General features: G+C 38.2%; 1 protein-coding gene across 2 annotated transcripts in view; it reads left to right on the plus strand.

Moving 5' to 3' along the window:
* Positions 1–26,974, plus strand: part of SEC24B (SEC24 homolog B, COPII coat complex component) — a 35,828-nt gene that overhangs the window by 4,146 nt on the left and 4,708 nt on the right. The window contains exons 2-20 of one of the 2 annotated variants that reach the window (XM_081924810.1): positions 4,562–5,275; positions 7,232–7,393; positions 9,992–10,096; positions 12,849–12,929; positions 13,751–13,929; positions 15,821–15,996; positions 16,524–16,626; positions 17,100–17,226; positions 17,846–17,955; positions 18,201–18,313; positions 18,861–18,979; positions 19,336–19,391; positions 20,214–20,420; positions 20,754–20,877; positions 22,259–22,417; positions 23,611–23,784; positions 23,969–24,079; positions 24,985–25,160; positions 25,816–25,953. In XM_081924810.1, the coding sequence (XP_081780936.1) occupies positions 4,562–5,275; positions 7,232–7,393; positions 9,992–10,096; positions 12,849–12,929; positions 13,751–13,929; positions 15,821–15,996; positions 16,524–16,626; positions 17,100–17,226; positions 17,846–17,955; positions 18,201–18,313; positions 18,861–18,979; positions 19,336–19,391; positions 20,214–20,420; positions 20,754–20,877; positions 22,259–22,417; positions 23,611–23,784; positions 23,969–24,079; positions 24,985–25,160; positions 25,816–25,953 (3,134 nt within the window). The remainder of the gene's footprint in view (positions 1–4,561; positions 5,276–7,231; positions 7,394–9,991; positions 10,097–12,848; positions 12,930–13,750; positions 13,930–15,820; positions 15,997–16,523; positions 16,627–17,099; positions 17,227–17,845; positions 17,956–18,200; positions 18,314–18,860; positions 18,980–19,335; positions 19,392–20,213; positions 20,421–20,753; positions 20,878–22,258; positions 22,418–23,610; positions 23,785–23,968; positions 24,080–24,984; positions 25,161–25,815; positions 25,954–26,974) is intronic. The other variant, XM_081924811.1, reaches the window with a different exon arrangement.

A 26,974-nucleotide genomic window follows, 5' to 3' on the forward strand; every position in this document is an offset into this window, starting at 1 on the left:
AGTTCCTATAGCTTATGTGTATACCTGCCCAACACAATTGTTCTATGGTAGAGTCTTCCATACCACTCTGGGGGGCGGGGGGGGGGGTAGGGACAGTACAAGTTATATACCTACCCTCTTCCATTACAACTTTTCAGCTCTTCTGGCCTGTAGATGAGCCAAGCATGCATGTGCACTAGCTATAACTGGTTGTAATGAAGGGAATCAGGTTTGCTTGGTGCGGAATCATATTGCAGCTGTTGCAAATAGGGCTGAGCCAAATGCGGAATGAATGTGTATCTTGGAGGGGGGTGTTAGTAATGGGAGAGGAAGTGACTTGTTTGTTTTAGCGATAAGGCAATGCTCCCTGTTTTGCTGCATTGTGACAATAAACTTACTACAGTGCAGCAAAATGGTAAGCGTTGGCCCAGGTGTGCAGTTTGGTTGTGCTTCAGAATTCATATTCTATCAGACAACTTATTGAGAGAAATATTGCACAAGCAGATTGTGGGCCCTTTTGGATGTAAAACTAAACACTAGTGTAGCATTACATGAGGTTTCTGCAAACCTCAACCTCATGTGCACCCACCATTTGCCAGGGGAGGAGATTGGAAATATCTGCTTCCACTTTTTAACTTGGGTATCCTCTTATGTCAAGATTTTGGGATCTCAAGTTAAAAGACAGGATCAAATTGTAGCTTATGATCCTGGGGTGTGGACTAACCACAGTTAAAAATAACCAAAGTCCCTCAAGTTCAGACATAATTGGGAACTCTCATTCATTAAAAGTGGAAGCAGATGCTTCCAGTTTCGTTCTCCTTGGTCTACAATTCAAGTTGACTGTCCTAGGTTGCTAACTGACATTAAGCCAGAGTTGTCTGATTTGGACATAATAGGAAGTGCTAGCTTTAATACAAGCCAAAATTTCTGTGCCAAAGCTGGTGCATTAGGCTAGAATGGAGTGGGAGGTGTGAGAAAGCCATATACAGTGGTACCTCGGAACTCAAATGTAATCTCTTCTGAAAGACCGTTCGACTTCTGAGGCATGGCTTCTGATTGGCCAACAGCTAGGTTTTTGCACAGTGGAAGCCACGTCGGATTTTCGTGTTGTGAGGAACATTCGAAAACCAGAGCACTTACTTCTGAGTTTTCGGCTTTCAGGAGTCGAAACGTTTGACAACAGAGCCATTTGAGTTCTGAGGTACCACTGTATTTCCATGGTGCCCACCTACAGCTAAATAGACCATGATTTATGAAGCTGTGGGCAAATATCCAAGTGTGGCCATTGCAGATGAACAGGTGCAAAAGATTGAAGAGGATGGTAGTATGTGTTGAGCTTATAATATTCCTCAAAAGTAAACTGTGATGAAAAATGAAGAATTTGGTGGAATTCAAATACTTTATTACTGATCAGAGTACTTAAGCTTGTTTCTCTGGACTCCAGGATAAAATCCTGTTCTTAAAACAGTATGCCTGCTTAGTCCAACAGCTCCCTTAGGGGACTTTCTCACTATAGGAAAAGAGAATGGACTCTTTCAAAGTTATAAATGATATTTCCATGTTGATGTAGCTAAATAACTGAAAGGTTATATTGGCAGCAATCTACAAATGTATACACAATGCATCTCCTTGTGCCTGCCCCTCCCAGCTCTGATAAGTAGCCCTTCCCTTTTTTCTGCCTGGAGTGAAGGAGTCAATAAGGATGAATCTGAGGCTGTCTTTTAAAGTTTACTATTAGTACAAAGTCTAAGGTGTGGAGATGCAGCAACCTGAAGATGCTTCATGGGGAGTTTTGGAGGGTGTCTAATTGGATTCTGTACTAGTTTGGGGGCATGCTGGGCTGAGCTTCATTTAAGTGGCAGGTCAGGGCTGTATATTTCTCTCCTTTAGAGAGGCTTCTATGTCAGATGAGCAGTTTACAATTTTCAGAATGCTTGCTTTATCCTAAAGAGTAACCACTCCTTGTAAAATTGCTTAGGTGGTTAGAAATGCAAATAAAATGTTATATATTCAGTACAGTAAGCAGAAGAGCCCTTGTTAAGTGAGTGTTCAGTGTCTGTTAAACCCTGAGCCTATCTATGCATGGTTCCTCAGAAGTTCAGTGGGACTTATTCCTATGTATAGGATAGTGCTCCCAGTAGGCTGCTTGTAGTGAGCCCACGTCTGAAATAGTTTAAAGTTTGGAATTGTTATAATTGGCAGATTGTATCCTCTCCTTTTAATAGGAGTTTTAAAAATAAAAATTGGACAATTCTGAAAGCCCCAAATGAATCTGATTTCATCATGACTTCTGAGTAGAAAACAAACTACTCTAATGTTTTCAAACCTCATGGACAGCGATTCAGTGATCATACCTTGAGAAATAGACTCTAGTCTAGCCTATAAAAACTCATGTCACAAAAAGTTGGTGGTCTTTACAGTGCTACAGGACTTGTGCTTCTTGAATAACAGTTGTGGGCAGGGAATTAGACAAAATTTATATGTTCCACACATCTTGGGTTTTGTTCTAGAAAATATAATTCATAGAGTTGGAAGGTCCCTCAAAGGCGATCAGTACAAAGGCCATTTTTGTTCTTTCTGATGTTGGACTACGTCCCCGGTGGGGAAGCTCCAGTCCATGAGCCTAATAAGGCCTGCAAGGCGGTTTCCCCTAAAATATGGTTGTGTGCCCAACACTGGATGACATATGTTACATAAGGTGTGGGGCAGGTAAAGATGTGACTTGTATTGGCTGCACAAGAGAGTTCCCATTGGGAACTCTGTAAAGGTAAAGGGACTCTATTGCAGAAATTTATTGGGGCTGCTTTTGGTGCTGAGCAGCTAATGGGCACTTAGATGGGGCCCCTTTTGAAGTCGGTTGGCCTCCCTCTCAGTGCCCAGCACCTAATGGATGGTGAGAGGAGCTCCTTTTAGGGTGGTTTCTCAGCTGCTTGATGTTGATACTGACATCTCACCTTCAGTGGAGCTTGCTCTCAGCGCTAATCAGGTGATGTGTGCTAAGATGGAGCAATTTCACAACCTCTGTGATAAGCAGCAGATTGGTAATGTCATAATCATTTTAGCCAGTGTTTTTAGCCACCATTGGTGTAAGGTGACCTTTAAAGTACTTTCTCTTAACCTGTACTAATGATCCTTATTTCTCTAGTTATTCAGTATGTAATTGCTGGGACTGACACTGAAATAAGTTAGGTGAAATCCCAATTTCTAGGTTCTTTTAGTCAGATAAAGATGAATTATGACTTCAATGCAGTATACACTTAACTGGGAGATGAGCCCTGTTAAATACAATGGGACTCAGAAAGTCTGAGAAATTCCATGTGTGAACTAAGCTTATGTTACTAGTACTGCTAGTAGTATGATTGGAGAGAAGGCCATAGCTCAGTGGTAGAGTACATGCTTTGCATGCACAAGGTCCCAGATTCAGTGTCTGGCCTATCCAGGCAGGGCTGGAAAAGAGCCATTTCGGAAGCCCTGTAAGAGCTGCTGCCCATACTGAGCTGAAGGGACCAATGGTCTGACTCTGTTTAAGGTAGCTTCTCTCCTAAGCATCACTTATAATTAGTATTGAGACTATCAGGAGCATGGTTTCTGAAAGGAGGTTAACAAACTTACAGCCTGATATAAATATTTACAAAGAGGTCACTGTCTGTCACTGAGTAGGTCCTATTAAAGTTGGCATACTTGTTTCTGAGTAAATTATGCATAAGCTCAGATAACATCATGTAAATTAGCAGCGGGTCTAGCTGATCTTCATTAGCTCTAATAGACATGGATACAAGTCATAGCTGGTTACTGTTGTTTTACAAAGCATACACATAATCATGGTTGGAAATTATATATTTCCCACACCCAGGACAGAGCCAAGCTCACCAAATACCCCTAGTCCAGATTTTTACTTGTTTGTTTTAATTAAAATATTTATACCTTGATATAGGTTCTTTTGTCACTCTGGCTCTTGTGTGCAAAATAGGGTGCAGAATTATAAGTATACATCTCTAGTTCTTATTGCAAGATGGCCCAGAATTATAAGCTGCCTTTGGCACCCAGAATAGCTGAATAGCACAATCTGCTGCCTTTCTGGGAAAACTCTTCACTGCATAGATGCCATTCTACAGTATAACATCAGTTATATATAATACTGTTTTTGATACACATGTGACACATGAAATTTCAATCTAAACTGCTTTAAGGTTTACTACTTGTGTAATTGCCCAGGTTGTTACAAAAGTGTGTGTTTGTAACATGCTGCCTGCATTGTTACTGCTTGGACGTATTCCAGATGAGTGAATGTATTACAAAATGTTACATTTTTAAATGTCATTTTTCCCAGGTTTTTAGGAAAACTGAATCTTGATATGCTTTTATGTAAACCACTTGGTATTTTAAATATGTATACTGTAGTTAAAATAAATAGTAAAAAGCCACTAATGATTTTTAAGAGGTGTATATCATGACTTTAAAAAAAAAAAATTAACACTTTATGTACCGCTTAACTACCATAGTGTCTTTAAGTGTTTTGACATCATTTAAAGAGATGATCCCTGCTACTTTAATATACTGATTTTTCTCCCTTTCCCCCCAGGTCCAATGCAAAATCAGATGCCGTTCTCTCCTGGATATGGATCACATCCTCAGAGCTATAGTGCTCCATCAGGACACTACTCACAAGTGTCCAGTAACATTATCCCTTCGCAGCTGGATAACCACTATGGTGCTGATTATTATTCTGCCCACTATTCAGCACAGGCACAAAATGTTAATGCATCTTCTATGACTCCCAAGATGTTGAGCACGCAGGGATCACAGTACTTGTACAATAGAGAACCTCATATTGTAGAATCATCTGGACCTGTCCCAGGAATGGTTTCGTCAGCGTCCCAGTTACATACCAGCATTTCACAGTCATATTCCTCGTTTGGTAGTCCCTATGGTAATTCAACCTTGCACTCTGCCAGCTCTTCAGTTCCATCTCAGGGATTTGTTGCTCCTTCTGGTCCCTATGCCACACCTGTTGCCTCTAGTGCTGCTTATCCTAATGTTTCATATCCTTCTATGTCCGTCGGCAGTCCATATGGGCAAGTGACTGCTTCTCATAACATACCAGCTTTTGGACATCCAGTAGAGGCAAATGCTTATTCTTCCAGTCAAAATAGAGCACCACCTGCAGGGCAGCAGAGGGTTCCTTTGAGTCAAAGTTCTGCAACATGGTCTGCCCCAGAGCTCCAGCTGGCTCAGAAAAATCATAGCGGAAGCTTTGCTGGATCCTTGCCACAAGCAAGCAACCCGGCAGGCACAGGTATTGCACAAGGAACCAAACTGGATGTGACACAGTACATTTATTCGTTTATCTGCACCATTCATGTTTTAAAAAAGGTTGGGAGGGATCTACTTTTTACAACAAAAGGGGTGTGTTGATGAAGAGAGCTGAATCTTACCCATCACTTTACCTCACCAAGCTCCATTACTCCAAGCACTTTTTCCATCACTTTTTTCCTTTGCTTAAATAAAGATCCTTTCCCCCATAAGTCCAGGCTGAGCTACGCCAGATGTGCTTATTATGTACTTTAGGAGCATGTTCTGGTTTGTGCAGCGTGAGAATACTGTTTAGCACATACGTACAGTCATGTTTTTGAATTTGACTGCTTCCATGCAATTAATTTGTATTTTTTTAAAAAAATGTGATCATATTGCCTGGAATAGACAAGGCTGATGTATGTATTACAGTGACTTGATTGGTTCATATGTGAGCATGTAAGAAATTCAGGCAGTGTTAATTTTAATATATAAACAGCAACCATTTTTAGGAGCATCCAAATTACACAAAATCGCTAAAGCATGGTTCCTTTCAGACCCGCAAGATGACAAAATGGGGTCGGAACAGGGCATGCTTTTTTATGTGCTTCACTAATGTGCACGGGTACTAGAGACTAGTTCTTTGTTTTCTTAAATGCTTGTCCTCAGTTCTGTGTTGTATTTCTCTTGCTCCCTCTCATATACATATGTGTGTGTAACTGTAGGGCATGTTAAATTTTTCAACTTTCAAATTCCAAAAATGAGGGGTGCTAAAAAGTTGTAACATGCCTTTCATGTTATATTTTGGTTAAATTAATATAATTTAGGTTTGCTTGGTAATTAAAATGTGTGTAAAGTTGCATGGAAATCACTAAAAATGATTGCCAAGTAGAATAATAGAATCATAGATTCTACTTGGCAAGTTATATTCCAAGTCACTTGCAGTTATATATTATCATTATTGTTATATATTATTATTATTGAGAATTACATGACATTTTCAAAGGTAAAATTAAATTTTCTTGGTTTTCCAAATGCCAAGGAATTGTGCTTCTTCATCAAACATAGACTTACCAAGTGAAATTTGCCCAAACACAAAAATAATACACCCAAAATGTTTTAAAGGACCCCCCCCCCCTGAGTAAATTTGCAAGCATTCAGTTTCACTCCCTAAAATGACATGCCCTGGTATAAGTAGCAGCAGCAGTGGTTGTGCATACTGATGATCTATCATCACCAATCTTAAAAAAAAAAGGGGGGGGAGTTAAAAGGAAGACTACCACATGAACTTTCTGGACTAGAATTCATCATTAGGTTTGTTTCTGTTTGTTTAAATCTTAATCTAAACAGTGATCTCCTCATTAGAAGTGTTTCATTTAGCATAGTAATGCTAGGAAGATTGTGTTTTAACCTGTTAACTCCTGTTGAGAAGGCTCACTTTATTTGGCATGCATCACATACACTTAATATAGAGTTGTCATGGCAGTTTGGCCAGCAGTTGACAGTATTTTTCTCAATCGGTATATGTCCATGTGAATCTATATTCTTGCAAACCGAGAATAATCATGTACAGTGGTACTTCGGGTTATAAACACCTCGGGTTATAAACACTTCGGGTTACAGACTCCACTAATCTGGAAGTAGTACCTCGGGTTAAGAACTTTACCTCAGGATGAGAACAGAAATCACGTGGCGGTGGTGGCAGCGGGAGGCCCCATTAGCTAAAGTGGTACCTCAGGTTAAGAACGGTTTCAGGTTAAGAACGAATTAAGTTTGTAACCAGAGGTGCCACTGTATCTGATAAAGTTCTGTGCCTCAGTAAATCTGTTAGCTACAAAACTTTCATTGCTGCAGCAGACTTACATGGTTTCAACTGTGAAATCCGTTAATCAATGTAACTGTTGCCAGTTACATTTCAAAATACAAAAGTGCATTTCCCACTTTTTGGTTCGTATTTCAGGGTCACCGCATCTTGTAAACCAGAATATTCAGCATATAAAACCTGCCCAGGGAGCGTCTTCAGCTGTTACTTCTTCAATAAGAACACCTGTTGTGGAAAAGACAACGAAGCCCACCACTTCCTCTTCCCTTACACAACCATCTGATCCTTTGCTTCAAGAAGGTATAAAACTAGAAGATGAATTAAAGTGTCTACATTTTGAAATTGCCCTACAATTTGAAATTAATGATTTCTAAAGAGTTCATTTTTCTCGGTTTTATGTGCTCATCTATCCCAGTGCAAGTAATAATTTAATATTAATTCTAGCTAGCACTTCTGTAAGATTTGGCTCTTGTTACTGTGTTTATTTATATATTAAGATACATTGTGTTTTATAATATATACACTCGCACTGTATGCAAGCTGCTTGAGAAAGCATCTTTACTTTCGCATTCTCATTTCAAGGTGAGCACAGATTCCATTTGTATATCTAGAAAGATATGTGCAAGACAACCTACTCAGTTGTCAAATTACAATTGCAAGAGGCAGAATCATACTTTTCAAGTAGGAGCCTTTTACAAGGATGATGTATGTATGGTAAATTTACAGAAATATAGTCGAAATATATTCAGAAATCAGTAGGCTTGGCTGAATGTGAGCCTTTTAATGGGCGCTCCAGGGACCACCACATAAAGTTTTAAGAGTTTGTAGCCAGTGCTTTGGTAAATAGTAATACTCTGACTTTTTAAGTTTCTGAGGGAGAGGTATTGATAAGACAGCTACAAAGAATGCTGCTATACAAGTCCTACTATGTCTTAAGAAGGTGCTGTTTTGATTTTGGAGATTGTAATGGTGTAGAGGGGTGGAGAGCATGGTAATAAATGGCTTCAAATCAGTTAGGGATTTATAAGTCTGTATCATTACCTTACATCACTGGTGTAATGTGTTACTGGCAACCTGTTCTTAGTATTGGACAGACCATGGCATTCTGCAATAGCTAAGACATCCAAACAGATTTAGAGGGTAGTATTTTTAAGTCACCTCTTTGCCTTACAGCACCTCAGGTGACATACTTAATTCTGTAACTTGGTGTCAAGGTTTCAAAGGTATGAATAGTAATTCAGCCTAAATCTGAGAAAAGGGGGTCACAGTGTTTCTTTTTTGTATTTCCCTCCCCTAGTTTCATCTGAGTTCATTGTGAGCGACTTCAGTATGCAGATATAACAGATGTGCTGTCAGAGCTTAGATTGATATACCAATAGTAGAAAAAATATTACCAATTTCTTAATTCTTCCTTATTACCACATTTATATTATAGTTGTCCACTCTGTGTTTTAACTGGTAAATTCCTTTCCCATCCCCGCACCTAATCAGCTTGATTATTTGCAAGTTCACTCAGGAGCAAGTCTCATTGAAGTAAGCACAGCTGAACTGTGCATGTGTTTGTGAACTTAACCCTGGCACGCTATAAAGCCTTTGTGTTATGACTCTTACTTGTACTATTCATGTAGAGACTAATACGCTGCAAATATATTAAGATATTAGCTGAAGTTTATTTTATTTGTAAATAATAATAATAATAATAATAATAATAATAATAATAATAATAATATCTTTATTGTCATTGCCCCCTCTCGGGGACAACGAAATCCCCTACATGAAAAATCCACAATAAAAACAAATTTGGATCCAGTACAGATACAGATTGAGATAAGAATCTCCACTTAAAAGGCTTGTTGAAAAAGGAAGGTGTTTGGTAGGCATTGTAAAGGCAACAGAGATGACACCTTTCTGATACTTAACAGGAGGGAGTTCCAAAGGGTAGGTGTCACCACACTAAAGGCTCAATGCCTACATCATATGGAACAGATCTCTTGAGTAGGTGCTATCTGCAGACCTCCTGCAACGTGCAGTCATTGGTTGGGTATATGAAGGTTGAGACTATTGTTCAGGTATCCAAGTCTCACAGTCTCAAGCTCTATATTTGTATAGGTTCTGCTAAATGAAAACTGACTGGCAACAAAAAAGTATTCTGTTGATCTTAGAAGCACTTTAATAATACCTTTGTTTTATGGATATGCTTTTTGCCAGCGGTGTATATATTCATTGTATTTGATCAAAAGGTTCCATTCTATAAATGGAAAGAGGTTCTGTGACCAGAAGTGGCATTTCCATTCACCTATGGTCAGTTTATGAATATAAGTAACTTTTCATAGAGAGAGAGAGAGTCAAAAATTCATTTAAAGTGTGACCCTTTATGTGGAGCATCGGTGACATCATTTGGAAGTTTAAGTTGTGTGGATTAAGTAAAAATAACACTCATTAAGTATTAGTACTTTTGAAATTGATATTAGTACTATATGCTAATGATAACTAGTGAAATCTGTTTTTTCCCCAATGGGCAATTAATATCATGGTGTCAAAATGTGAAATCCACCCAACTTTTTAAAAAACGGGTCTCAAAACTACTTCAGCTACTTAAAAAAATTCTCTGACTTAATTAAGAGAGCTGTTTCACGATCTCTGGAGGATGAACTGTGTGTTCTAATTCTACTAAATTTCTTTGTCTGCTGCTAATAATTAACCAAACTACTGCAATAAAAAAATCTGTTTTTCCGTAAAGACAAAACTTTCCTGGTATGGATTGGGTAACTCACTTTTCATGTTTGGGTGTCTTTTGTAATGCCTGGTTTTGCTGTCACTTAATGCTCTGATTTGTGCTTTCAGTTTCTCACCTTTTCTGTGTGTCTGATTCTTGTATTTGTGCTTTCCACTTCACAGGCATGCAGTATGGTGGATATGTTAATAATCAAGCTAGCTCTCCAGCAACTCCCTTGTCATCAAGTTCAGATGATGAGGAAGAGGAGGAGGAGGATGAGGAAGCAGGTCTGCTTTAAGCTTTGCACCAGTATTTCTCACTTTCATACCCAATTTTGATAACATTTATTCCATTCCCTGAACAAAAGTACATAACACTAAGTATCCTGATTCTTAAACAGTCTAAATAATTGAAGGAAAAATGCATTGCATTTAGTAGCTAATAATATAGGGTGGTATGCAATTAAGATTTACTCAGAGTAGATCCACTGGAATTAATTAACCTAAATTGGTCATATTAACTAATTTCAACTTAATTTGATGACTAGGAGTACAGTAATATGTTCAACTAAACTGGCTCAAGCAGTTTAGAGCATTACAACTCTTTTTTTATTCCATGGATTATGGAATACCACTCATTAAGGAATAATTGGACACTCATCAATAAAAGTGTTGTTATTTAAAATTGCGGACATGTATAACATACTGCGACCAGATTGTCCAATGATATTCATTTGTCCTACTATAAACATAAAACTACCCCCTTTATTGTTAAAAAAACTACAGTATTTTGTCATTCTTCATGTGTGAGAAAGTTACAAATAACCAAAAGACAGAACACAGAAATACTTTTTGAGGCCGTTTGTTGTTTGTTTTCTTGTGCAGACAAACATTTCCTTAACATACCTCCATTATGGTAACATATTTGCCAAAATATTTTGTTTGGCTCTCTTCCTGTTGCAATGAATATGTAGTGCAGAAATTTATTTCAGATTTAATAAGTTTTGGTTAATTCCTTTTTTTAAAAAAAAAAGGACCTGGAGATGCTTGAAACCAAAAAGGTTATTAAACTTCAAACTACCAAAGTTATATTGTGGTATATAGAATGGCATGCATACTATTGAGATAGCTGGTAATTATGTTGACAGTAATTTCAGTAATAAACATGTTGTTTCAAAGTCTACATTTTTTTAAGTACCACAAATTAATAAATGAAAAAGAAATGGGTTTATTTTAAAATCTGGGAAGTAGTGTTGTTAAGCTACATGTGTACAGTATGCTGCATGTGGTGCATGGAAATATTGAAAACATGAACAGATATGCCTTTAATAATTTGTTGGTGGTTTGGGGACTTTTCTTCGTTATTAATTCTGAACATGGATTTTTCAAATGGTATTTCTCCTGTATTAATCCTCACAAATACATTCCTCATTTCAGTATAGCAAAAAGAATGTACTGCCTGTCATTGTCCATTCTCTATTTTATTGTTATATATACAGTAAGCCCACAACTTACGCAGGGGTTATGTTCCGGGGATCCCGCCTAACGCCGAAATCACATACAGTCAAAACACATTGGGTTCAGTGGCAGGCAGGATTGCCAAAAGTTGTTTTTCCCAGAACCCCACCCCCTTTTAATTTATTTATATATATTTGCCAAGTGCATAAAGCTGAATGTGCATGAGTTAAATGTGTGTAAGTTGCGGGCTTACTGTATATGGCGTCACTATAATGTAGAGTTCTCAGTTCTGCATCTTGATGTGGCTTGAAAGTTTTTCTGGATGAAAAAATAGACTCATCACTTTGCTTCTACAGTTGATCCATCTCTGTACAATCCATTTAAAGCAGATTAAAAGCTTAAAGCTAATTACTATATTTCAGGGCTTTTCTGGAGGCATTCAATCTCCTGAACATAGCAAATTAGGGGATACTCAAGCAATTCATGGCTTAGAGAAAACTAAATAAGAAGTTTAACATTGGCATCTGTACGATTAAAACATATTGAGCTGCTTGTTTTTAAGTTTTCCAATGATGTACATTTTATTTATGTCAAACTTCAGAAGCAAATGGCAAAAGGGTCGTGAAATGCAATAGGTACAGTCTTGGACATTAATATGCAAAGTTCAAATTCTGCGTAGGAAAATTCCAAACTTTACAGCAGGCATTTCATGGCCTTGCGGCACCACTGTTTACAAAGTGCTTTTTTCTCTATACTTTCTTAGGGGTTAGTTTTTCATGATGCAATAAAGGTACAGGGCTGGATCCAAATAGAAAAGGAATCTTCAGCTCCAGTCTATTGTGTGTGTGTTTAACAGACTTTAACTTAGCTGTTCTTCTGGTATATATCTTACTGAGTAAAATGGGAACCTTGTGTGAGTGTATTTAGCAGTTGTACCCCACAAATGTGTGCTCCTGAAGTAGACTGTTCAGATGAAGTCAGGAAGCAAGAGAATTTGCAGTAAGCAGGAACCCTGGCATCATCAACAACATTATCCTCCTCATTTATTGTTTATTAAATTTATTCATTGGTTTTTACAAAAAAAAAAGTCTCAAAGCGACTTATAAGGTAACATAAAATATGCAGAATCAGAATATCAAATAAATTCAAGGTGCTTCCCTTAAGTGCTGAGAGCATTTCTTTTCCCTCTGCCTAGACTCTTCTTACGGTGCCTCCAGCCTTTTGTTTATGCTTGCAAATGCCTTAACTTTGAAGTAGAATTGTTTCCAAAGTCCAGCAATGGGAAGTCAGGATATGTAAAATGAACTATAATCACCAAAAGCTTCTGAGGTTATTTTTTTCTTAATTGGAGTTTGTCCAATTGGAGTTTGTCCTTTATAACTCCCTCCCCCATGCATTTTTAGTTCAGTTTGGCAACTGCTATTAACAAAGATTAAGACTGAAATCCTATGTTTGATGAGCATATGAAATTACCACTAAATACTAAGTTCCTAAGGGTTCTTTACAGCTTCTTACCTGGCATTGATAAACATTTCTCACTGTGCAGATTTAATGAATATGTGTGTGGGTTTTTCTCTTCTAGCTATTGACAGCTCTTCCACTACGAGCAGCGCATCTCCTGTTCTCAACAATTATGATAGTCTTGAAGGAGGTGGCTATCCAGGTGAATCATGCTTTTGTTGGTTTAATGTTTATTTTATTTATATTTATATACACACACATATACAAATGCAAGGTTGAGAAGCATCTGTAGTACAGCTTCTATACATTATTTGCTCAGAGTAAAGATTCAAATACAGCACAGTTTATTGTTCAAGTGACTGACTCACCTCTGCTCCTCAAGTTGCATATTAATTCAAACTGATAAGAAGTTCGTTAACATGTAGTAAATCTTGAATATGCTTCATTAGAGGTAAAGCCATCTGATTTTAGTGGGATTTATTCCCGTATATGTGGATAGGATTGCAGGTTTTCATGTTGAAAATAAGCAGTTCCAAGTAAAGTATTCTTTAAAAAATACACCTTTGACATTTCCCTATATAACATGGGGTTTTATTTCACATATTTCAGCTTCTGATGAATTAACTATTTAATTCTGGTTGCATTTGAATGCATAAAGTTTATTGGACAACTGCATTCAGAAGGTTAAATATGTAACAAAGTAGAAATAATTACTTCATTTTATTTGCAGTCAAATTTTTATTACTACCCTGTTTAAGAATTATTTGATATTTGTTTAATAGTTAGAAATCAATACAAATTAAGCATGGGCTTTTATTTACTCAAATGACAGTAGTTGTGTTACTAGTTATTTTATTGTTGTGTGTTAAATACTAATTTACAACAGGATATTTAACTGAAGTTCACTTTCCTGCTCTGTTAATTAAAACAGGCACATAATTCTCTCATAAGCAACAGTTTGCATTTTGATGGTTGCTTTTTAAAGGAATAAATACTGTATTAAAGCATTGCTTTTCTGTTTAGAGGCACGTTCTACAACAAGTAGTCCAGCTCCTGTTCCCTCAGTTCCACAGACGTCTAAAACCTCTAAACCATTTGGCTATGGGTACCCAGCTCTCCAGCCTGGCTATCAGAATGTGACACCACCACTTCCACCTTCCAGTAACTCTGGATATAATTCTGGATTTCCTCAGTATCCACAGGTTAGAAAATACTCACAAACTCTATATTTGATGTCATAGTGATAGATTAACTGAATGAGGGAGCTTAGTTACCCATGAATCAAGGTTGGAATTGTAATTCTTTGATATATTTTTTTAATTGTACTTCAATTAAACAGGTCACCAGAGTAAATACATTTGCGTTTGTCTATTGTTTTGATTCACCTCTCGGTAGGGAGTTCAGAACTGTGTCCACAGGTTACATCAGTACAGTACTTACACATAGACTTATGGTGGCACTATGAAATACAGTTGAAGAGAAACCAGTTGTCCCAGGCCTACCAAGATGAAAAAATACTAGCTGCTTCTTCAGTCCACATTTTCCACCTTTTCATACAGCAGGGACCAACCTTGCTGTTCTCCACATACATGAATGTGACATGTAGGAAAGATCTAATATATTCAATCAAGGAGGGTGATTAGTCAGTTTAATTGCTATTCTTGTCGTGGAAGTGGCAAATCCTATTGAAAACATGTGGCACTTCATGGAAGTTGGATTGCAGCCATGACCGGTGAAAATTGCAAAGTTATGGGGCAAAGGTTGTTTTGTTCCCCTTCTTTGCATAAGAAATACACTTTTGCCATGACTGATAATTTGCACATCTTATCTGATTAGAAAATGAGAAGACCGTATGCACCGTATGAGAGCCAGTGTGGTGTAGTGGTTAAGAGCGGTAGTCTTGCAATCTGGGCAATCTCGGTTTGTGTCTCCGCTCCTCCACATGCAGCTGCTCGGTGACCTTGGGCCAGTCACACTTCTCTGAAGTCTCTCAGCCCCACTCACCTCACAGAGTGTTTGTTGTGGGGGAGGAAGGGAAAGGAGAATGTTAGCTGCTTTGAGACTCCTTCGGGTAGTGATAAAGCGGGATATCAAAGCCGAACTCTTCTTCTTCTTCACTTGATTGACAATAAATGGTTAATATTGATAGTTTGTGTTGGTGTTTTTAATGATACAGTGATTTTCTCAAAGCATGTGACTTTCAGACAGTTATATATGAAGATTATACACTTCCAGTAAAGTCATATGAATAAATACATTCAAGTTCATGTACATTGATTAATAATAATAATAATAATAATAATAATAATAATAATATGCAACTGTCCTATATTTGTGTGATAGAGTTGTGTGACATTGGGTTGGATCCAATGAAAAGCTAATGGAAATCTGCTCATTCACTGTAGCTTTCCTGCTCCCTCTTCCCCACAGCTCCCTAGAAAGGGTCAGGGATACACCCAGAATGACTTGCAATATGGCGGGCTATTGTGGGAAGAGAAAAATAGGGCGGTGGGGGGCTTCTTAAAATACTCCAAAATATCCCTGTAAATATGTCACTTGGTACTCCATGCTATCTTGAATGTTCTTAATGTCTAAGGAACGGATGAGAGATAGTTAGCTATGTTGACGGGTATTGATGGGAGGTGGTGTCACACAACATCTGGAAGGCCACAGGTTTCCTATCCTTGATTTAAGTCACAAATTATATTGTAATAGAAAAGGCTGGTGATCTGCCCAAGGTGGTCCCAAACCACTTGTGCTAGTAGATTGATGTTTTTAAAAAGCAACACGGATCCATAGATCACCCCACAGAAGGGGTAGAAGTGAATGTGCCTGTTAAGAAAATCTATCAAGAACCTCATATGCCTGGGTCAGATGCATTGCAGATATGAATTTGGGAGGGGAAATGGAGACGGGAGCAGCTTATGGAATGAGGGGGATTCAAATGATATAGTATAGAACTTACTTTAGTACAGAACCTTGTAAATAGTTGAATTTGCTTACTAGGTATTGCAGGGTGGGGAAAATTAGGCAGATACTGTTCAAGCAGCTAATGCTATAAAATAAATGCTTCTTTAAAATGTTATTTTTCAGCAATACCCTACAATGAATCAACTGTCAGCTAGTCTTGGAGGACTAGGTATTCAGCAACCAGAGAGCTTGCGACCGGTCAACGTTACTCAAGATAGAAATATTCTGCCTATTGGTCCAATTCCAGCTCCTGTACCTAATTTGAACTCTGAGCTGAAGAAACTGAATTGTAGCCCCGAGTATGTATAAAGCTTCTAATCTTAAGCATGCTTTTAGACTTGTATTCTTTTTTTATCCATATCTCTGTGTGAGTCAAGAACTGGTATCCTGATTCGATTGTTATGGTATAGGTTTGGCAAACATACATTTCAGGCCTTGCCTTGTAATGCTCACATTTTGCCTCTCTATGAAATGTTGGAAAGTTTTAGCAAATGAAGTCTGCTCTGTTGTATTCATCCCAGATGCAAATATGTTGACACAAATGGTTCCATTCATTGCAGCTATTACAAATGATGGAAAGTTATGATTGGCTCAAGAACTTTTCACACTGGGTTTATACAAGTGTTTCTTTTGGCAAGGGTATGGCTCGTTGCACTGCTTGCCCCATATCAGTGAATCTATGTGTCATCAAACTTTGAATTTTTCTTTTACTACCTGGATACTTTCACGTAGAGATGTGGGTGGAGAATTTTGGTGAATATGGGCCTCTTTGATAGCACAAATGAGTCATAATCTTTGAAACTAACATTTGCAATTTCACTTTTAGCTCATTTCGATGCACTTTGACAAATATTCCACAAACTCAGGCTTTGCTAAACAAAGCAAAACTTCCTTTGGGATTGCTTCTACATCCCTTCAGAGATCTGACGGTAAAATGACTTTTTATTCCCAGAATTTTTATTTAGCCAAACTTGAATAAATTAAAAACATCTTTCATATTTTAAAGTTGTGGTTGCAGTAAATAATTGTGAATCAGTTGTCTTGAAACCCAAACACAACACTGGAATCGAGAGAGAATATTTACAATAGATAATTACTGTTTTACATATACACCACTTTTAACTAAATTTACTTATGTGCAATTGGCACAAATTTCAGCAACGCTCACTTAGAAATAAGTGAGTTTAATTGTAGTCTTTATACCCTGATCATTAATAATGGAATTCTTCTAGGCTTAATTTTAATTATGAAAAAAAAATAAAAAATTGAATATTTTTTTCCAGTAGTAATTTTTGAAAAATGCATAGAAAACATGAATTTGTTGTTTAGGGGTGAAAAATATTATGAAATACTTCAAAGTTTTTCTTCAAATTGACATTTTACAATATTCTTTATTCCTCAGCAATTGCCTGTGATAACATCGAACACCATTGTGAGATGTAGATCATGCAGAACATACATCAACCCTTTTGTTTCTTTTATTGACCAAAGGAGATGGAAATGTAACCTGTGCTACAGAGTTAATGATGGTGAATATTAATAAAAATGCCACTGCCTAAAGGAATGAATGATGATCTGCAGCACTTCCTTTGTGAAAGCAAACCACCCCTGGCCCTTGCATGGCAAGCAGCTCTCAAAACATAGGGTGACACAGTCCCCTTAGGGCAGCCGTAGGATATTTTTTTCAGATGATGGGCTGAATCCTTATCTCAACTAACCCCTGTGGGCCACCTGTCAATAACCGGACATCATTGTTATGTCTGACCATGACTTCAGATTATCTTTCTGTGTGCCAGTCAGCTGATGGGTACTGACAACAAGACCCTTTAATGTTCTTCATTTGGTGGTGTGGGCCTGGGTGCAGACTATGCCTGCAGATGGACATTTTCCCTTTGCAGACTGGCAGGTGGTATGGGTATTGTTCCTTGGCACGTGGGGCCTGCTGCCCTAGGGTTTAGGGAAGCTTTTAATGTTTGATGGATTACTGTATTTTAATATTTTGTTAAAAGCCGCCCAGAGTGACTAGGGAAGCCCAGCCAGACGGACGGGATATAAATAAATTATTATTATTATTATTAGAATGGTGTGACCAAGTTTAGTATTTTTGCACTCAACAATGAGTAATATATTTATTTTATAATCTTTTAGTTCCTGAAGAATTTATGTATAATCCTGTGACACGGTCCTATGGAGAGCCGCACAAACGGCCAGAAGTCCAAAACTCTACAGTGGAATTCATTGCTTCCTCAGACTACATGGTAAGTATGTCTGGAACAAAATATTGGTTGAAATAAATATTTGTAAAACTTTGGGAAAGGAGGGTTTTGAATTTAGAATTCACTTCTGCTGTTTTCATTTCAGCCCCTTATCCTCTTTTCAAAGTGTCTATGCAGATGTAAAAAGTGGGGCTCATAGGAACATGTGATATCAAAACTATTCATGATTACAAATAGAATATAAAGGACTTTGTCAGTAGGCTTAAAGTCTAAACTTTAATTTACAGCTTCGTCCTCCTCAGCCTGCAGTGTATTTGTTTGTGTTGGATGTATCCCACAATGCAGTAGAAGCTGGATACTTGTCAATTGTGTGCCAGTCTCTGCTTGAAAACTTAGACAAGTAAGAACTTTCTTGTTTTTTGTTGTTGTTGTGTGTATTCATGGTCTGGATACAGCAGCCATTAAAATAATTGCCAGTGTGGTCCTGCTTTGATTACATGACCACAGGAGGGGTGTGTGTTCTGGTGCTTGAATCCTGCTTGCTGGTTTCTCACAGGCATCTGTCTGGCCAGTGTGAAAACAGGGTGCTGGACTAGCTGAGCCATTGGCCTGTTCCACCAGGCTTTTCTTATCTTGTTGTGTAATAGTCCCATGATTAAGCAGAGCCAAATCATGGGAGCATGAACGTCATGTATCCAGTCATCTCTCTCCTCCTCCCCCCCCCCTTATTCATTGCAATAATAAACTATTTTAGAAATCTGTTACTAACCCCTATGGGTTAAATACAGAGCTGCACTAGGCTGTATTTGGGGCATATGTTGTCTTCAAGCATTGAAGACTGTCTCTTGAATAAATTTTTTTCCTAACATTAGAACAAGTTAAAGGCACAGCAAAAGATATCTGTGCTAAACCAATGCATCAGGGTCATTTTTCTTTTTAATCTTAAGGTTGCCTGGAGATTCAAGAACAAGAATAGGCTTCATAACGTTTGACAGCACTGTTCAGTTCTACAATTTGCAAGAAGGATTATCACAGCCTCAGATGCTAATTGTGTCAGAAATTGACGGTAAGAGGGCTAATTGTCTCAGAAAATGAGTGTGAGATAGAGTGATTCAAGGAGAGGAGACCATATTTAACAGACATTTTATTGAAAGTAACAAAAAATTAAAAATAGTGATGTGAAAAAGGAAATATAATAGTGCTGTGTTAAGTATAATAGAATAATATCTGCTGTCAGGGACAGTGTGTCAAATACACAACAACATGAAGAGGTGCAGCTAGAAAGGAAGATTGGCGAAGTCCTTGTGCATGTACAGAAGTGCTTTTAACTTATATTGCTGCAGCTCTTTGCACCCTAGCTATGGTGTATCCTTTTAAGTACATAACATAAAACTATAATACCAATATATGTTTTCTTCATAGATATTTTCCTGCCAACACCTGATAGCTTACTGGTTAATCTGCATGAAAGTAAGGAGGTAAGGTGAATAATTCACAGAAGAATTAAATCTTAAAAATGAAGATAATTCTTTCTGACTGCTCTGTCCTTGATTAAACTGCTTTAGAACGGGGATGTTAAATCTAATTCTTAAATCACAGCAGGCCTACAGCACTTCCAGTCCTTCTCCCACCTTAGAATTTCTTCTTCTGCTTTTGCTTTGCCTCCTTTGACACATTGTGATTCAGAAGAACAAAAGAAGGCTGAGCAGCCAAGCCAAGGCCTCTGCTGTCCTTGGAGCTGGACTTTAAAATCAAGGTTCCGCGTAGGACAAACACGGAGGCCAGCCTGAGAGGAAAGCAATCTAGATATGTCAGACTGAGATGGAAACTGGTGATGACCAGTGAAAATTGAATAGCGGCAGCCCTTTTCGAAGGCGAGACACATGACTACTATGTGGACAGTAGGGAAAGAGGACAGCCAATGGGGAAGAACTGAATAGCCTTTATGTCCATGATACCAAGGAGGTTTTAGATTAAAGGGTAATGTTTATAGGCTCCAGTTACGTGAGCATAGAATCATTTCAGCTTCCTGAGAATCTTGCCTTTCATTTTTAGAACGATCAAGTGTTTGATCCCAGTGGTTTCAAAGATTTATTGAAATGAATTTATACACAACTTAATATTTCAAAGATCTATAAGCTTCAGAGTGTGCGCGTAATGCCTGCTGGGAATCCCATAATCCATAGAGAGGTGGCCAAATAAGATTTTTCACTGGCTAGTGGTGGGACTTCAGCATTCTTGTCACTACGGAAAAAAAATGCAAAATATTTCCTTCTAACACTTTAACAATTATTTTACAGCTAATTAAAGACTTGCTAAATGCACTACCAAATATGTTCACTAACACAAGAGAAACGCACAGTGCATTAGGCCCAGCCCTTCAAGCTGCCTTTAAATTGATGTCTCCAACGGGCGGGCGCATATCGGTGTTTCAGACACAGTTACCATCATTGGGCACAGGACGTTTGCAGTCCAGGGAAGATCCCAATCAAAGATCAAATGCAAAGGTACTTTGGATTCTGTAGTGATTATGGATCTAACAAGCTTCTGTGGTGGCTGTTTTTTTGGGGGGGAGGGGAATTGTTTTTATAATGTTGTATTTTCATGTTGTGTGCCACCCTGATAATCTTTGGATTACAGAATGGGTTATAAAAATAAGCGTATCTGATTTGCATTGGTATAGCTTGGGCAACAAGTACTTGACCATGTTGGCTGGGGAATCTGTGGCCTTCCAAATGTTACATATTACAAGCAGTCTGAATTTTATTTGCATTTTTTTTAAAAAAAAATGTACTTGTTTGTGTTGCACTCCCAACCTTATTTTTTTCTTTGTATCCTAGGTTGTTCAGCATCTTGGTCCAGCAACAGATTTTTATAAAAAGTTGGCACTGGATTGTTCAGGACAGCAAACAGCTGTGGATTTGTTCCTTTTAAGCTCACAATATTCTGATTTGGCTTCTCTTGGTAAGAGCTTTTAACTTGCAGAGCTACTTCATAATTAGCATGTGTTGAGAGAACAATTTTTATGTTCAGTTAAAATTGCCAAGGAAAATTCTAAAGCTCAAAAATACTATTTGCTTAGATGCAAATTTTTAATGGTTTTTAATATTTCACCCACATGTCAAAATACTAACTGAGTGACTGAACTGTAAAATGGAGATATTTCCATCATGAAATTATGTACTCTTGTTGGTTGGTTCTCTATTTCATGAGAGCTCATATCCTGTCATCCTTGTGTAAAAGTTGTACCAGTTGATGCCCCTATATGGGAGCTGATATAATTCTTCAGAAAATGTGCAGAAAATGGTAGCAGGGCCACTGCAGTCATGCAAATTGCATGGGCTGCATCAACAACATACATCCGTACCCCATTAATGCTGATTAATGCAACTCTACTACTGTGCAAACACTGGGCGGCTCTGAGGCTTTTAGTGGCCCTGCATACTTCTGGAGTGATTGTATGGGAACAAGCGACAATGTGAACCAGTGCGTAGTTGACTTGTTTTTCAAAACATGTATTTAGCAAACATACTGGCTCCTTAGGAAAGTGGTCTGCTCACTTGTTATTTCTTGCCCCACTCGTCTTGTTGCTTCCTTAAGATTTCATGCTGCAGTAGTAAATTATTTATTTCAGTGACACTTCTATAATTCAGTCCAAAATAAGCATTTTTAGGATCTCTGCCTTAGTCTAAACTTAGGGCACTATACAAGTGTAACCTGGCTTTGCTTCTAAAGACACTATGTAACATACGTACCTTGCTTTTAAAAATGGAAAATTGCTTGAAGGTAATTTCTGAAAAGCTTAGAATCATGAAACATAGAATCATAGAGTTAAAGGGACCACGAGGATCATCTAGTATAACCCCCTGCAATGCCGGAATCTTTCACCCAGCATGGGGCTTAAACCCACAGCCCTAAGATTAAGAGGCTCATCTACCACCTGAGCTGGCAAATGCCATTCTTTTTATGTATTATTTGGCTGGCCTGCCAATCTTCTAAGAAAATACACTTATTTCCTTCATTGTCTGTCTTTACTGGCTTTCCAGAAGCTCTATAAATTCAAATTAGATTTTTTTAAAAACTCTCATATATATTTGGTGTGATAGAAGTTACCCTCTGGTAATTTTTAGACTAGACTGGTATAAATCACTTTGAAGTATGCCTTTGAAGACTGTCAGGAAACTACCGTTATTTCAGAATATAACTACAAGATTGCTAAGTGAAACACTAGATGCTTAGCTTGCCATTGTTTAAACAGCTTCATCGGCTCAGGGTCTGTTCTCTGCATTGCAACTGTTTTAGTGAATGAATAACAACTTTCTCTTTTTTTCATCCTTGCCGAAAGCTTGCATGTCCAAATATTCTGCTGGATGCATCTATTATTACCCATCTTTCCATCATACCCACAACCCTATGCAAGCAGATAAATTGCAAAAAGACCTTAAAAGGTATCTTACACGGAAAATTGGATTTGAAGCAGTCATGAGAATAAGATGTACGAAAGGTATGGTGTGGTTCTGGTTTATTATTAAATGTACCCAATATTGGTGAAAATGGTAGGATTTGTTTGAGACAGTGTTTTCTCCTTCCCTTCTACCAAAGGTGCTATCATCCCTCTTTCAGCAACTCCAAGCAAACATGAATGTATGTCATTCAAAAAGTGTGGCTAGGGCAAAAATGGTACACACACTTGTAGAAAATGATGCAGGGCATTTCATCAGAGGAGTCCTTTTTGGGAGGGTGATTCTAGCACTGTAGTAGCAACAACGTAGAAAACAAAAAGGAGAAATGTTCTCTGTACTTTGAGGACTGTGTGCTCTTCATGAATCCATGAATGAAATTTCTCCACTACAAAATTACAGGAAATAGAATATAAGTATCTAATGGGGGGGAGGTGCTGCACAAGGGCTGCATTCTCTTGTCGGGACAAGAGAATGTTGCCCCCACATGTCTCCATGTTGGTGTTGACTACGCCAGATAAAAAGTGTGCAGAGCAACATATCTGACTCCTACGTTGGCATAGTTGCCTATATTCCAACCATGCAAAAGTAAGAGGCTTCTACACATGCACACACGTCTCCTTCCAGGAAAGCAAGAGGCATGGTGACAGTTCAGGAATGTGTTGAGAGTGCAGAGCAAGGCCTTCAATGGGTGTAGTTTGGGGAGGAAGCGTGGTCTACAGAAGTGTAGAGTACGAAGGTAGAGAAACCTGGAGGGGCTACATTTTGCCCCTGGGCCTGAGGTTTCCAACCCTGTTCTAGCATATAAATTGTACACTAGCCTAGGCCCTTGCCCCCAGTATATGCTACGTTGGGTCCCAGAGGGATTCTGAGGAAACAAATGTGGCACTGGTTGCTGCAGTGGCCCCCTCTCTCAGCCTTTCCCCCCTCAGTTCTTGACTGAGGTGGTATTAGGTAGCTAGAGCCTTGTTCCTTCCCATTCCTGCCCTTTCCTCTGGCAAAATTGATTTGGGAAGATCCAGCAGGGAGGGATTTGGAGGCCTGGGTTTCCTGTCACTAGTGTACGAATAGCCATAGGTCTAATTTTTTAAAAACTTGGGCTGCAATCCTAAACATGCACACTTAGGGAATAAGCCCCATTGAACTTGACAGGACTTCTGATTAATTGAACTGTTAACTATGCTTTTTAGAAAAAACAAAACCTTGCCATTTTAACTTAAACATTACCAATTTTTAGGTCTTTCAATTCACACCTTCCATGGTAACTTCTTTGTGCGATCTACTGATTTGCTGTCACTTGCCAATGTCAATCCTGATGCTGGATTTGCGGTACAGATGTCCATTGAGGAAAGCCTGTCAGACACATCTTTAGTTTGTTTTCAGACAGCACTTTTGTATACTTCCAGCAAAGGTAACTTCACTTATGATGTCTCTTCTCAACATAAATTTAAGAAACAACCACCCACAAAGAACAAAATCAGATGACCGGAGGTTTTAGCCAAAAGGGGGGCGGGGGCGGACATGTGAAAGTGGTTTTAGCAATAGCTTTGGATAAAAAGCTTAAGTATTGTTCTGTTCTGTTTATTCTAATGCAGGTGAACGGAGAATCAGAGTGCATACGCTTTGTTTGCCTGTGGTGACTTCACTGGCAGATGTTTATGCTGGAGCAGATGTACAAGCAGTTATATGCCTCTTAGCTAATATGGGTGAGTTGAGAATTAGCATTCAGAGGGTTCTCCATTCCCCCAAAGTCATTTTGTCCCTCTTCCACCTGTAATTAGAAGAAAGCAAAAAATGGTGTGTTTAGTACTGTTGGAAAGATAGAAATGCAGTGTGGATGCTTGCAAGGTAGGTGTGGGGAACTGGCAGGCTCCCAGATCTTTAGATCTGGCCTGCAGTTCACCTTCCTTCAGATCTCTCCTCTCATGTGGCACTTGGGGATTAACCCTTTGCGCTGTGATTCCCAATGCCCCCCCTTCCCGCCAAAAAACTCCTAAGCAGTACAGGGATGATTGGGGGACTTGATACATGGAGAGCGAAGGATTAACTTTCATTTCCCCATGCTATGATACTTCTCCTTCCTCCCAAAAAGCATGTTAATGCAATGGGGAGTAAAGTGATGGATTTGTGCGGTCAGAGTGTGTATGTGGGTCTGACTCCACTGACACACAACCCCTGAAATGTCCATGAAAGAATGCAGCCCTTTAGATGAAAAAGAATGCCTTCTTTTGTGTAGCAAATAGGTCTAGTGAGAGCAGAAGTTGCTAAACTGTTATTTTATTAAATGATTTATACAAACCAATAAAATCTAAAACTAAGTTCTCGGATGGGAAACCTCAGAATTATCAGGTTTTTTTTTAGCCCACTTTTGTTTCCCAATTCAAAGTTCATTATCCATACAGGTAACAGAAACTAGGGCCCTTTTTATCCTGTTTTGTAAAATTTTTGTGCAAACGGAAGGTTGATTTGCTGGGATGTTTAGTACTTTCAAGGTTGTTTAGAGAAATGAGAATGTACTGGCCAGTATTAATGTCTGGAGTGGTATGCTGTTTGTTTCCCTTTTTTAATATGGTTCCTTTCATAATTATTTACTGCTGCTTCGCTTCCATAGCTGTTGATCGATCAGTTTCTTCAAGTCTGTCAGATGCAAGAGATGCCTTAGTGAATGCAGTGGTAGATTCACTGTCTGCATATATGTCAACTGCATCAAATCTCCAGCAATCTGCTTTAATTGCTCCAAATTCCCTCAGGCTGTTTCCTCTGTATGTTTTGGCTCTCTTCAAGCAGGTACTTCATATGAATAGCAATTGTTATTGATGTCAGGCAATTTTGAAACTTTGATTTAGTTACAGAAACATTGGTGAATTACATGAAAATGCATAGTTTAAAAGCCTACCTTCTACCTTCTTCTTTTTAATGTGCAGCTTAAATTTGTGGGGGGCACTGTATAGTGTAAAGAGCCTAGATGCCAGGTTGCTTAAAAGAACTTGCAAAGATGTAACTATTAAGAGAGTTGCACATATGTCTGTTTTTAAAGCTGAGTACTTATAGTCTGTAACACTTGTTTTGTCATAAGAGGCATTTGTAAGAAAAGGATGGAATTAACTATTTTTGAAAGGTTGCTCTTAGCTCTAGTTTTGTTTGATTTCTTTAAAATCTAGTTACCTAGTCACTGCACAACTAGTTCCATACCCCCAGAGGAAGGCTGGCTGTGTGTTTCTAAAACAGAAGGCGCCATGCCCCAGACAGACCTCTTTAGAAACTTAGGGTCCTTTCATATTTTTCATATAATTGAGGTGGTAGCTGCCATTCAATGAGTGGTTGAAGCAAAAAGCCACTACTAGCCACTCCCCAGACCTGCCCCCCCCATTTAGCTACAATATTCATCTGATAAATAAAATAGTTTTTTGTTAAATGATAACTTTGTTTTTTTGTTTTATAGAAAGCATTTAGAACTGGTACAAGTACACGCTTGGATGATCGTGTATATGCTATGTGCCAAATAAAAAGTCAGCCTCTGGTTGGCTTGATGAAGATGATCTATCCTAATCTATATAGGATAGACAAGCTTACTGATGAGGTATGTTACAATTTTTATTGCTTCTGGACAGAGATAACCTGTCTGCTGTTTTATAGGTTCCGGGAATGTTCCGATTAGACACCTCTATTAAAAATAACTAGGAAAATTTGATTCACAGTATAGCAGTTAGTTTTCTTACTGGGGCTATTCATATAAACATCTTGCTGGAGAGCTGCACCATTTTCCCGATCCATTTTCCAACTCAGTTTAAATGGTGGATTCTAGCTTTAAAGCCCTTCATGGTTTGGGACCCAGGTGCCTGAAGGATCAGTTTCTGCCAGTTAAACTTGCCTAATTGTAACACATTATCCATGGCTCTGTCATTAGAAATTAGGTAGGTGGTGAATGCTCTCTCCCAAGAGATTTTCCCTAGCACTGAATCTGTCAGCTTTTAGGCTTCAGTACATTGGGAGAGTAGAAGGAATACTTTTTGTGGTCTTTAATATAGTGTGAATATTAGGAGTTACAATGTTTTGGTATTCTATGTATTTAATTTTCTGGATGTATATTCTTTAAAGTTCGTTGACAAATTATTTAACAGTGCAAGCATCATTATTTAATTATTTAACAAACTCTACATTGATTGTAGAAGAGCTTCAAAGCAGTTTACAAAAAAAACCAGTAAAATTATCACTAAAAAAATTTACAGCTGTAATTTAAAACCATACAAAAGGTTAGAACCACAGCAAAATGGACTAAAACAGTTAAAACTCCTACAGACTTTCTAAACATCTGTGCAGGTTTGTCTAAATAAGAATATATTCAGCAATATAAACAGCAGAATGTAACATTTGATGTAACAAACCAGAAATGGAAGTTGGGGGAAGTCAACAGGGAGGGGGGAAAAGTAGAAAATGGATGTTAAATGATGGTATTGAATAATTGCTATGAGAAAAGAAAATCAATAAAAAAATTTTTTTAATGTATTCAGCAAGCGCCAAAAGGAATACAGTGAAGGTACCTGCCTGCTATCAATAGGCAGGGAGTTCCAGGATCTTTCAAGTGCTGCTGCACTAATATC

The sequence above is a fragment of the Podarcis melisellensis genome (genome assembly GCF_964234715.1).
Source record: "Podarcis melisellensis genome assembly, chromosome: 9".
Taxonomy (NCBI): domain Eukaryota; kingdom Metazoa; phylum Chordata; class Lepidosauria; order Squamata; family Lacertidae; genus Podarcis; species Podarcis melisellensis.